The 14,580-nt window shown below is 32.9% G+C and overlaps 1 protein-coding gene across 2 annotated transcripts; it reads left to right on the forward strand.

Annotated features, from left to right (window-relative positions):
* Nucleotides 1–772: 772 nt before the first annotated feature.
* LOC132724089 (toll-like receptor 4) lies at nt 773–11,679 on the forward strand. Of its 2 annotated transcripts, none has more exons than XM_060708910.1 (2): nt 773–909; nt 7,297–11,679. In XM_060708910.1, the coding sequence occupies exons 1-2, from the start codon at nt 905–907 to the stop codon at nt 9,728–9,730; spliced, it is 2,439 nt and encodes an 812-aa protein (XP_060564893.1). In that variant the 5' UTR covers nt 773–904; the 3' UTR covers nt 9,731–11,679. The 2 variants fall into 2 exon arrangements, with proteins under 2 accessions (XP_060564893.1, XP_060564886.1); XM_060708903.1 differs by lacking the exon at nt 773–909 and adding an exon at nt 3,302–3,571.
* The last annotated feature ends 2,901 nt before the right edge of the window (nt 11,680–14,580 follow it).

A 14,580-nucleotide genomic window follows, 5' to 3' on the forward strand; every position in this document is an offset into this window, starting at 1 on the left:
ACCCGACACCCGACAATGCGAAGTGATAATGCAGCAATGCGAAGTGACAATGCGACAACGCGAAGTGACGCTCCACCATGCGAAGCCATATTCAACAACACGAAGCGATATTTCTAAAATGTCGCCCTTTTTACCATGACATTTTAAGCGACAATGCGACATATCGTTTGACTTTGTCGAGCGTCGCCTCGCATTGTCGCACGTCGCTTCGCGTTGTCGAGCGTCGCTTCGCAATGTCGCGATGTCACTTCGCATTGTCGTGTGTCGACCCTTAGACGCGACGGACGACATTATAAATGACACGATAAGGACACCTTAGAAAAGTGGAGCTGAAAATGATACACGCGTCTACTTGTTTTTAACAGAAATCGTAAAAAGAATTATAATCAACTTTTTTAGTATACTTTCAAGACAGTTAAAGTTCATTCTTTGAAAGCAATATGATACAAAGATAATGGGTCACTTGAGAATCTTAAATTAACCATTAATCAATTATTTCTAGTTTGCTTTATAGGCTTTAACATTAAACCTAGTTCAGTGTTATCTAATTTTTCGCATTTCAGTATTCATGTCAAATTCTTTACAAATGCTTTTGTATTACAATGTATTACTTTCATCTTCCTTTTTTTTCTTTTTTTTTTGCAATACAATATGCATTGCATGGCTGAGATTTCTTAAGCATTACGTATTTATTTATGTATCGTTTTATGATCTCTCTTCATGCGTATTTTTACTTCCTCATACACATCGTAACAGTCGTTGTTGGTAGCTGGATTTAAATCAAATCTTGTCTGCATTAATGTGTCATATTTCAGGTGTATATAAAAGGTAAATCAAATCGAGTAAAATAGAAGAACGATCAATTTTGTGCATTGGATTTAGTGATGGAAGATTAAAAAATAAGATGAGGTAGATTTTTATATATTATCTTTCTTCTTATAGAAAATAATGGGAACAATAAAATAGAGGATGTTAGTCAGTTTTGAGCGAATATACGATATATCATGCTGAGAAGTGAAAAAATCGCAATATTTTCACGTACGCGTAGATGTGGTACAGATCTTTTTACAATACGATTTTTCCATAGTAACGAATGTTTCATTTCGCTTATGCGCATTCTGCGTAGGGCAAAAACGCAATAACGATGACTACAATTTATCATATTTAAAGGCTTTAATAGACGTGATTTCAAGTTATGTCACCCAGAAAACAGTAATTTATGGATGACTTAAAACAGTAAGTTCTTAAAACGTTTATTGTATCTATAACAGATATACGAATCTATAAGGGAATAATGATTCAATGAAAAAATGCGCATGTACAAGTCCTCTTTTTAAGATATTATTATACGTCTTTTCCATCAGATATTTAAACTGAAACAGCAGGGTGTTAAAGATTAAATTTTGTATACTCTTGTATACATAATAATGCGCAGTTTGTATTGTACACTTCCTTTGAATAAGTGGATTGGCAGGGCGGTAAGTACCAAACAAATTGTCATGTGACCGGCTGTTTATTTAAAACATTATTATCTTGTACTCAAAGTAGCATTTTAAATAAAACCTCAATATTTTTATATTTAGAGAGTTTGAAAGTTTATTCAATTTATTCCATAAGGATATTCGCCCATGATGACACTACAAGCATACATATACATGTATACATGTACTAAACATGTAATTTAGCTAATGTTAAAAGAAATATGCAATAACCATATTGCATTTTTATCATTTTTAATGAGTTTATATTTATTGATAACTACTTTCTGCATCGTGCTGATACCGAGAAATAATCTAAATGAATTGTATACGACTAATGTCATTTAATGCCCCTTTTATCAATTATTAAATGCATGTATTATCAACAACTGTCACTTTGTAATAACTTAATTTTTTCAGTTGTATATTATATCCGCCATACAGTTGTGTCTTGGACATGAACTTGTATATGTTTATGCCAAATAAAATATTGAATTGAATATTTCCAGCTAGTTTACAATATCATCTAACCTGGGCGTTTTAGTACCGTGACATATTTAATTACGCAAAATTATGAAAATCGTAATTTAAGTAACTTTTACATATACGAATCACATCAATGTTTATTGATTTTGTGAAGTGACAAATAGTGTGACGCGCATTCACATGTGTTACGAGAAACCGGATGATAAAAAGTGTGTTATTTCCCTACCCACTACCAATCTTAATTTTCTCGATGTTTTGAAAATTTTGTTTATTAAATTTTGTTGAATTCTGCTTAAGCCGGTGCTAGGGGGCGTGGGCGGTAACTTGCACTTTCCAGTACCGTCCATGAACAGGCTCAATCAAACTGAGCCTGCAACTTTTTCAATTTTGTTGTGTTGGACTTTCTTTAGGGATTCTGTTTTTCTCTATTGGATTTATTACTAACTTTAATAGGAACCTGATGAAATGCACTTGCTACATCAAATCTATTATGTCGTCTACTCTTGGCAAGGAATAACTTGTCTTAACTGTAATGTTTTTTTCAATTTCCTGAAATCAACACAGAACCGCTTGGTATTGTCTTCCTTATTTATTAAAAGCATGGGAAAACAACAAGGACTATGGGGCAGATTAATAATATTTGCCTGTAATATTTGTTTAATGGCGTCATCCATGTCTTTTACGTTTTGTAAAGGAATTCTATACGAATTAAATAATATGGGTGGTGTCAACCGTATTAATTTCCATTTGAATCGTGTCTGTTACAGTAAATTCGGCATTATTCTTCGCAAAAACACCTCTATTTTCTTTCAATAATTTGACAATTGTATCTTTATGTGATGGTGGTACCATAACGTTCTAATAATCATTTTCATCGACAGAAATTTCATCGTTATCTACCTCCTGTAATGTAGCCAAATGGCATTCAACCTTAATTTTAATCATTCTATTTGATTTATTGATAATTAATGTTGGCACTTGTCTATTTGAGCGTCAATGAATAACAGAATAGATTATCTTCAAATTTGGCACAGAATTTCTGAAGCTATTTGAATAATCTTATAATTTCTATTATCTTGCACAACACCCCTGCTGTTTTATTATTTTCCCAATCACAATATGCAATTTTTTTTTCTTTTTAAAGATATTATTTTCGAATCCACGCATTTAATACTCTCAATCAGAATATAACAGATATGTATTCGTAAACAATTTGAATCGTAATATTACCTTACAGCATTTTTCGATATTAAATCGCGCCCTAATAAAGAAGATCGATGTATATTTTCTTCTGTGTAAAATATCGATTTATCTTTACAAATCTCATTCTAAATGGTAATTCTATGCAACATTTTACAGACAGTGGCTGTCTATTGAAAGATTGCAAAATTTTCAGACTTATTTATTTACTTGGGATTACTAAGTGACTGCAATATTTCTAAATTTTGTAATAATTTACTGGTAATTATGATATAATTGCAGACAAAGGAATTCGTAACTTATTCTTGATAGGAGCAAAATACAGAATTCCTTTTTAAAATTGACTTTAATTATTGTCGTAGTCAGATATATTGAGGAATCGATTGAGGAATTTTCGTGAAAATGCGGTAAGTAATGCTCTAGTTATATGGAAACTTAACATCTTTAAAGTAACTGATTCATTTTAATCTTCTTTCACCTAAGCTTAGACTTACCTTAAGACAACATCTAAAAAAGGATATTTTAGTCTTCACTCAAAATTTGTTTTGGTACCAGCAGACAAGGCGGCTATTAATATTATTATTGTATAGCCTATCCATAACATCAACGTTTTGCAAAATGAACTTAATAGTACAAATGCATATTCTAAAACAACACTATTAACAATCATAACACTCAGATTTCCAATCTTAAAGTCCGAATTGATGGAAAAGAACACAAACTTCCTATTATGTACTGGATTCCTACATTACAAGGACAGATACATTGCTAATTCTACCTCTTGCTCTACATGTAAATTTTCTATTTTATTGACGTCATGTTTGACATGTAATTAGATATTGTGATAAAGACAACGAAAACACAGCCGAACACCTCTTTTTGGTCCATAAAAAAATTCTGGTGAAATTTTGGATAAATCTAAAATTAACTATCAAGCTTCACCTGGCAGTACATAACGATTTTCCAACCCTTTATATATACAACACTGCCACTTAAATTGATCTATGGTAAACTTATTTTCCTTTTTCAGAAAACCTTTTAAGGTGAATTGTTACCTTTCTTGCATGTAATTCTCAAAAGGCTTTCTTTACAAACTGTTTTGTAAAAAATTGTACTATGTGAACCTGTGAGAAAGTTTGTGGAGCATTTATTTCAGATTTTGAAATACCCTATTTAAACAGATCATAGGAATTTCTATGGGTACTTATTGAACACCGCTGCTCGCCGATTTTTTTTGTATTGCTATGAAAGAGACATTCTGTTGAGTCTCTCTGAAGATGCACAACAAGATATAATAGTAGCGTTAAAAAACACTTCTCGATACCTTGGTGATATTTTCTAATGTTGATAATTCTTACTTTGATCAATTTGTGTCTAATATCTATCTCAATGAACATCAACTGAATAAAACGAATTCTTGAAATTTAGTACATCATTTTTGGACCTTCATATTACTGTCAACAACAATACAATTCATACAAAAATTTGTAGTAAGGGAGATGGAAAATTTTGATTTTTAGTATTGTAAATTATCCACATTTAGATGGTGACATACCCTGTGCAATATCTAACGGCGTATATGTATCTCGAGTTAAGGAGATGTAGCTACGAAAACATTTTTAACGACCTTCTGAAGAAATTCACAACACTACGCCATATAAATTAGCGTTTAAAAAACACTTCTCGATACCTTGGTGAATTTTCTAAATGTTGATAATTCTTACTTTGATCAATTTGTGTCTAATATCTATCTCAATGAACATCAACTGAATAAAACGAATTCTTGAAATTTAGTACATCATTTTTGGACCTTCATATTACTGTCAACAACAATACAATTCATACAAAAATTTGTAGTAAGGGAGATGATTTTGATTTTAGTATAGTAAATTATCCACATTTAGATGGTGACATACCCTGTGCAATATCTAACGGCGTATATGTATCTCAGTTAAGGAGATGTAGCTACGAAAACAGTTTTAACGACCTTCTGAAGAAAGCTTCACAAACAGGACTACCGCCATCATAAATTACGGAAATATTTTGAATTTGAATTGTCTAAACACTTGGTGGATAAAAACCTAAACTATTTAGGTTTTAGTAAGTAACAAACAATACACTTATTGAGATTATTTCATAGTTTAATTGAAAACTATTGGATACAACTAAATATTTCTTATCGTTGACAAACGCAACTTTATCAATTCGTTTTGTAATGTCTGTGTCAATAATTATATATAATGATGATCAGATCAAATTGCTGTCAAATATCAAATAACAAATTGATTATTCTCACTTCAATAAAACGGGGGAATTTTGTTGGCACTATGAAGTATGGTTAAACCCAATAATTTGTCGTATCACAGTTCAGGAAGAAAAAACAAGATTTATCTTTGAAATCTAATTCTTTTTAATGTTATAATATGCGAGTCCATTATAAAGCAAAATGATTGAGACTAAACTGGCAGCCTGCCTACTTATAGAATATGGCATAAACTTCAAAAAGATTTTTATAACCATTTAAAGTCTAAGAGCTACTAATAAGGCTTATGAAGGGTGGGATAAATTAACCCTAAAATTACAAAACCGCCAAGTTTTTTTCTATTGCCTTGATGACTTTAAATGGGTTTTAATGCTCTAATTCACTGTATGTAAGCATTTACTGTTCTTAATCACTTCTTGTCTTTTTTTAAAAGTATGATAGGTCATATTGAATGATTAAAAAATAAAAATAAAGAATGAACAAACATGTGAATCGAAATGGCAAAATCTTCCTGAAAAATGCCTATAAAGATATTCCTAAATCATCTTGAGTTGCCGTATAAATAAGAAGATGAAAATCATTTATAGTGAACGGAGATAATATAAATCAAATGTTTTATATTGAGAGGCATTTTTGTAAATTTCACACTTTGACTTTTACCTTTGACCTCAAAATTTAAAAAAGTCATATACTAACAAAGGTCAATGTCTCTACCGAGTTATATAAACTGTTGCTGCTGCTGCTGCTGCTGCTGATGATGATGATTATGATGATGCTGATGTTTTTGTTGTTGGTATTACACTTATTCTAGGCGGTTTTTACCTTCCAGTTTGGTTATTTTGATACAAATATGTACATGCCATGTTTGTTATTATGTAACATTTGTCATTTATGGCATTTAATAAATGCCCTATTTCATTCAACCTGAGTGTTGTGTTTTATCTCATACCAAATAAGTTCGTCTTGCCAGGTATATTTGTTTGACCTGGACAATACATAAAACAGAAGTTATGATCAGATAATTAATATTCAATGAAAACCATTCTATAAAAATGCTATCTGTTATGCTTCCGTAGCTCTGCTGTTTACGTATATAGTAAACGTTTTGGTAATCATTTCTATAGCACCTTCCATTTATTTATTTATTTATTTACTAGTATCTTTTTAGGAAAAATTAAAATTATTTTGGTTTTTATAATTTGACTCCTTGTTTCTAAAACACTGTAAAGAATGGATACATAAAAAGTTTCATTGTGTTTGCGTATCATAATTAAAACATTACATTCTTCGAACGAGAATATCTAAAAAAAAATTGGAGATACCTATTCATTTTAAACTGTCTCTCTCTCGTAGTTTAATCGTATATGGGACAAGTAATTAGAAAGAGTACCACACTTTTTCAGTATAAGCATTTCGGTCTAGGTAGTGCTCACATTGTCTATATTCTCGTCAACATCCGCATCCGTGCATCTACTTTTGTCAATTACTATATGTTTTTGTAAACATGATTTCAACTGGCTGTTTTTGTAGCGTGCTTTTTTTCTTTTTTTTTTATTTGTTTTTAGTTTGTTGTTTTTTTGGGGGGGCTTTTTTGTTTTTGTTTGGTTTTTGGGGTTGTTATTGTTGTTGTTGTTGTTGTTTTTGTTATGTTTTTATTATGTGGTTGCACATTAATCAACCAATAGGGTCATATTCTTACTCAATTATGATGTTAATTTACCTAAATTGTAATATCCATTTTGTTTGAAATATCTCTTTTATATCAGAATCGAACCACTGAAAAGAGAGTACGTTTTGTAAAATATAATTTTGATGACACTGCATACTCTTATATGGTAAGTCTGTAATGGAAAACATTTCTAATTTCAGGTACATTACATTATTTCTGTGTTTGGCAGTAGTTATATGGTACCCTGAGAACTCACTTGCGCAGCGTGTTAATGGCGTATGTACAGTAAACGGAACTGTTGCTGATTGCAGTCATTCAAAGCTTACAAATATCCCAAGTTCTCTGCCAGCAAACATAACTTGTTTAAATATGCTTGGTAACAGTTTATCGAATATCACCGGAAGACCATGGCAAAGATATAAGCATTTAAAGAAACTGTCGCTCGCTAGAAACAGAATAACTGCACTACATAAAGGGAATTTTGATGGCCTTCAAAAGTTAGAGATGCTTGATTTAAGTTTAAACTTAATTCGATACACAAGCATTCATAAGGATGTTTTTAAACCGCTACGGTCACTTGTCTTTTTAGATATTAAGCAGAATTTGTCTGGTATTTCGGTAAGTGAATACTATCCTGAAGGACTGAAGAATCTTATTCATCTCAAAACTTTGGTTATTGATGGACTTGGTACACAAGCGTTGCCTCATTTACCGAATTTGATCGAACTATACATGTCGGGGGAATATGGAAGATGTTATATTCCTCATATCAATGGAAACTTTTTTGAAAATATAACGACTGTTCAAAACATATTTCTGTCAAATTGCTCAATCAAAAAGGTTGATTTCAACAGTTTTATGGCATTGCATAATATTACTTCTCTTGATATGTCAGATAATATAAATCTTGGCATGGAATCTTTACCAAACATCACAAGCGGACTTGCAAGGAAACAGAGACTTAAGCGTTTGAACTTGAATGACCTCTACGACCATTCTCAATTTGATTTCTGTTCTTCGCTCAATTATGATGATGTTAAATATTTATCGAATTCTTCTATAGAAATGGTAACAATTGAAAACAACAATATTGTCCGCATGGATGTCAAGTCAGTGGAACATTGGCCCAAATCTATCAAATATATCTCTATTCAGCACAATATGTTCCTTTATGGTAACTACACACCATTTTTGATTTTAACCGATGTATTGAATAGAACAGTGTACCTTGATGCAAGTCGTATGGCAGCAGCTAATCGTCCTATTTATAGTAGTGAGGATGCTATGAAAATGGTGTTACTAAAATCTAACATGCAACAACATGGTACCGAATCTGTATGCAGGTTAATGTTTACTCGATATCAAGTTGGAGATTATTTTCAATTTATTGAAAATAGACTAAAACAAAATGATATTAACACGGATACATCTAAAAACCTTGAACCTAAACTTGAATATCTTGATTTATCTGAAAATCTTCCGGTATTGATAGAAAGGATATTCGAAATATTTCCTCACATTCCGAATTTGAAAGTCCTAAATGTGTCTAGAAATTACCTCGGTTATCCACTTTACGATGGGCCTAGCATAATTGGACAACTGAAGCATCTACGCACTTTAGATCTAAGTGACAATAAAATTATACGCTTATCGCCGAATATATTCAATAATCTTACAAAACTTGAAAAATTATATTTGTCACACAATAAAATTAGCAATATTACGTTTGATTTAAGCCATTCTAAAAACTTACATTATATTGATCTTGGGTACAATAATCTAGAATCAATCAATCAAGCAACGAGAGACACTCTCGATAATATTTCAAAAAATCACAAATTGAATCATGTACATGTTAACATAGCGAATAACAGTTTGAAATGCACTTGTGAAAATTTATTGTTTTATAGTTGGGTAAAAAAAAATACAACATATATTGTAAACAAAGATAACACGAATTGTACATTTAAAAATTCTACATCAGTGTCACTATCAACACTTATAAAAAATTATGATCACTTTGAACGAGAGTGTTCAAATTATCTAGTAATTATTCTGGTTACAAGTATTGCTTTTATTTTTATAATAGTCATCATAACAAGTGCGTTGATGTACAGGTTTCGCTGGAATCTTCGGTACATGTATTACATGACAAAATTAAAATTGTTGGCTAACTATCAACGGCTTAATGATACAGAATACGAGAAAGAAGTGTTCGTGTCATACGCGGATGAAGACAGAAGATTCGTCGCAGAGAAGGTTCGGCTTGAGTTGGAGGAAAGGGGTGAAATATCTTTGTTGATTCATGACAGAGATTTCCGAGCAGGTGCGTTCGTGCAGGATAACATATTGCGAGCAATATCATGCACAAGGAGAACACTTGTTATTCTTACGAAACAATTTTTAAAAAGTAAATGGTGTATGTATGAATTTAATATGGCACGTATGGAAGCAGCAGACACTGGAAGAAATGTTTTATGTTTTATACTTAAAGAGGATATTCCCACAACTGAATTACCAGTGGAAATGATAGATGCTTTAAAGAAGATTACATACATAGAGTATCCGACTGCAGACGACGACTTGTCGCAGTTTTGGGACAGATTGAGGGCTACATTAAAACACGAAACTTAACATTGATTATATTACAGAAACAAAATCTTTTGAATTTGGTGCATTTTAATTACATAACATGTAATAGTATCGATATCATTATGTATCGCGTTCACAGTATCTAGTTCATTCATAGTGTGGTAAAAATTATTTTATGTAACAATTATAGGTTGTTATATGTTGAACTGTATAATAGGGAAAAAGACTTGGATTTGGACGAGTACATAGCTAAAGAAATCGTATTGGACGAGCCGGATCACTGTGAATATCACATAAACCAGGTCCATAAATAAATGTATAATATTCAAAAGCAGCTATGGCATGTAAAAAATAAGTATAGAATGGATAATACCAAGTTATATATTACGTTGTACGTTCCATCGGGATTGCACGTAACGTACAAAATGTGCTTATTTTCATGTATTAATTAGTAATGAATATTTAATAATAGGCTTTAAAACATGTATATATTACGCCGACTAATAAATACTAATCATTCATTGGATGTTTTGACGTCACGAGGCGGCTTAATGTTATCCTATATTAGGACTCCAGATTATATTTGGCAAGAGGAACATTCAGAGTCGTCTATCCGACAACGTACACAGAGTTGGCCCTCATTATTACTAAATTATGACGAGGAAGGTAGAGTGATCGTAATATAATCGTTACCGGATTAGTTACTCATCCGATACAGGTTATACGGCTCTATAGAATACTTTTTCGGATCAAAATTGGAGCGGCCCCGGGGGTGACTTGATAAATGAAGACTTTATATAGGAAAACACATTTAACTCTAATTATGTGAAACTACAATGCCCAGAGCATTGATATTTGACATGTGACATTGCCTTGTGAACCTCTACAAAATTGGTAGTAATCATACCAATTGAGTCAATATTGGCATTGTCCCGGGTCATTTGATTTATATGTCTTATATTGGGACATAAATTTAAGTCTTATTGCGAGAATGCAATGCCCATGCAGAACTTAGATATTTGGCTTGTGGCATTGCCTTGTGGAAATAAAACTGATATAAATTATGTCATTAGGGTAGATTTATAATATTGTTAAGAAATCAAAAACTATATGTATGTGTATATGTATGTTTTTCTTTCATTAACTTTTTAATTTTTGTGATTTATCACACACTCGTTTCGCTTTTGTGACACTGTAAAAACGGCATATACATTTTGACGTGGCTTCAATTGCGTTATACGAGTACAAACATAGCGTAGAACGCTCTAAATATTATCGTCTCACAAGATGCGCATCAATGAAAAGGCGATTCCTTTTCGCAGTTCTTTATTTTGGAAGTATGTGATAATTAAAATATTATATTCGTATACATGTACATTCGATACTAAATTTATTGAACTCGTTGGAAATAAACAATATTATGTTCGCCAGAGGCTCGCATAATATACGTGTAGTTTTGACAACTCGTTAAATAAATGTAGAATTGAACCCACACTTATTAACCAATAAGTAAGATTGAATGTTTATCTACTTAGAATGTCCATTCATTCAGTATGTAGCACTGCTAATCCTCTTATATTTTAGTTATTTTGTTAAATAAATACTGTAAATTTCTTGGAGGGAGCCATTTTGGTTGTAATTGTTGTTAACTGTCACAGAAACATTGATTCTGTGATATTTACTAAGAAAAGATTTTAGGGACACATCTAAGAACCAACATGTTTTCAAATATTTCTATATTTGATTATGATTATCATGCTGTTGTTATTCTGATACAACTAGAATTTTTAACAATTAAATTCTGGCGTCTGCAAACCGCTACATTTCGGATATTTTTTCCATGATTGTGATGAAAATACTCGTGTACTTATTATTTGTATTGTATATAAAAACATTTGTTGTGTCAGTGAAATAATCACACAAGATATTTTAGCACTGATTAAATGCATGTTTTGTTTGTTAATCTTGATCTGTAATAAAGTCTGATTGAATTTCTGCCTGACATCGTTCTGCAATATCACTGGAGAACAGCACCCTAAACAGATCTGACTGGTCACTAGGAACAAGCCAAACTCATATTTCCTATTTTGGCACCATATTTCCTAAAATATTTCGGTGCGCCTTAAAACCCAATAAACAAACACCTTCCCCACCAGACATTTAATAATTTGTCAATTTAATCACGTGCTCATATCTCATAGCCTATATATTGGCTGTATTCAATGTGATGTCTCTCTTCCCCTTGGTACATGCACGTCATAGAGAAGGCACAGGGTATGGGCAGAAGATTAAGAGCTCCACTGACTTATTACTAAGCTTGCGTTGGCTGGTTAAGATCCATTCATATGTTCCGACTAAAGCCGAGGGGAGTAGCCCTACAAAGTAGGCAGGGACAACAAGTAAAATGTACTAAGGTGTATGAGCCCCTGCCACAAACAGGACAGGCCCTTAGCTAACATAACAGCCCTTTTCAGGGTTGCCTCCTCCTTTACATATTGTACATTTAGGTTCTCATTGGCCGTCGTACATTGACCTATTTTTGGCTAAAATTCATATCTTTGTTAAAATTGCATTGAGGTAAAAATATCACCACATTATAATTCAAAATTGACCCTTTAAAAGATTACTGTTGGCATGTCCGGGGTCAGTGCTCGACTGTGAAAGCTGCTTTTTTGTGCATGAAAGGGCGGAAGAACCTTATAAAGCCTATAATTCAGTCAGTGTATCAGTTTTTGCGTCTAAATATATTTGGAGCGCGGCAAATACAAATATAAAATCATCTTGATTATCAATCTTTATATTTTGGACATTTTTATAACCGCTTTATTAACGTTATTAAAAAGACTTTAATGGAAGATAAATGTTGAATAAACTGAGAATTGTTCATCAAATATTAGTCACGTTTGTGTTTTTCACCTGACTCGCCCCGTACAACATTAAATTTTGACCCCGTTAAAAAATGACCAAAGAGTCATCAGATTATTAGAATAAGAAAGGTTAGGGATCTATGCATTGACTTCTGCCTGTTGTATTATTACCCACTCGCTAATTTAAAAGCGACACCCGTTAAGTTTAGGCAATATTCCGACGTTGAAAACTGCTCCCTATAATTCTGCGCAATTTTGCATGGTCATACAGATGAAATATAAATATTTCTGTTGTTTTTAAAAACATTAAAGCACGTTATGTTCTCATAACACTCCTGATTACAGTTCGATCTTGCAATTACTTTCATTATCTGTTTACATCAATATTGACAATAATTCTAATTCGTGTCTGATAAAAATTAGAAATTCAAAATGAAGATATTTATTTAATTCAGGTGCTGATGTTTGTCTGATGATAGAAAAGTTGGACACTACAGTGAACAGGGAAGAGATGAGCTATCAGACGAGAATGCTTAACACCTAGATTTGTACATAGCTAAAATAAAAATCATTTAAGTCTTGTTCTTCCCGCTACACGATAATATATAGCAGAATGAAAACTACATAGATATTATTTAAATTTTGCAGGATCTTATTATATGATAACTGAAACAGTTTTAACGAGAAAAAATGGGGTACCAACAATACTTCTGGAGTTATCTGCCATTAGACCTGACATGTTTGCTTCTTCTATGGGCAGATAACTCACAATCAGTGTTAGCAATGCCATATCTTTTTCTTTATTTCATGTAGCTTATATCCGTTGTAACGATTATACAAAATTTAAGAAAATAGTAATGAGTAGAATGTTTAATTTGTCTTCTTTACTTTAAGCTATGCCAAATTAAAAAGGCATATTTGTAAAGAATTTTCAATCTCCGCGCTTAAAAATGAAAAACATAAACAAATAAGAAAAAGGTTTATTAGACTCTTAAAGATATCAATGTTCTTACAAACGCTTTACCTCATTTCCAAGTCATGCTTCGGGTAATGGACTTCCATTGAAATAACGTTCTAACAATAAAGGGTCTTTTCAGTAAGGCAAAACAGAATGGAAATGCCCCATATTTAACGCTATATGATAATGTTTACTTACAATATACCATAATACCTACTCTCATGTGACCCTTAAGGCCCTGTCACACTAGACTGCGCTTTCACTCTTTCACTGCGTTTGTACAGCGCTGTTAAATTTAACAAAGCGCCGCGAGATCTTAAAATCTGATTTTTTATGACATGGAGACTTCACGGCGTCTGCACGAAGGGCTCACGTCAATCATGTTGTTGTTATGGGGCTTCCGCGGCTTTGTAATGCGTTCATACGGCGTTTTAATTGAAATTGACTGCATTCAGACTGCGCCTCTACTGGGTTCTTTGCGCTTCCACTGCGCTGTCGTGGCGCTTACACTGCTCTGAAATTGTAATGCTCCGTAAAAGCGCCTAAACACGCAGTAAAATCGCACAATCTCCGTACAAGCGCCGTAGCCAATCATGGCGTTTATTCATCGATCCTTTTGCGCTTCCACGGCGCTCCTGTTGCATTGTAGGAGATGCTACTGAGTTACTACGACAACCTTACTGCGATCTACTGCGCTCTTATCAGAACGCCGAGTGACGGCGTTTGTTTTGAGCATGCTCAAAATGCGCGCCGTCGGTCGGCGTTCTACGCGATGCCAATGCGATATGCCACTGCGATGCTGATCCTATTGCGCTCACCTCGGCGTTCTGAATTTTCTTTGGACGCCGTGTGAACGCAGCCTTAGTGTGACAGGGGTTTTACAAAGATATTTACGATACACTTCCTTTGACCTCAGATCAACTCTTGTCCTGTGTATCAAAGCAATAAGTTGTAACTTAATAAACAATAGATTGAAAAGATGTAATTTCATTTTGACAAATGTTCAAAATCCCTGCAACTAATACATGCAGATCAGACAACTGTTAACAAAATCACCTAAGTGTAGG

This window comes from Ruditapes philippinarum, unplaced genomic scaffold (genome assembly GCF_026571515.1).
Source record: "Ruditapes philippinarum isolate M1 unplaced genomic scaffold, ASM2657151v2 ctg2324_1_1_1_1, whole genome shotgun sequence".
Classification (NCBI taxonomy): domain Eukaryota; kingdom Metazoa; phylum Mollusca; class Bivalvia; order Venerida; family Veneridae; genus Ruditapes; species Ruditapes philippinarum.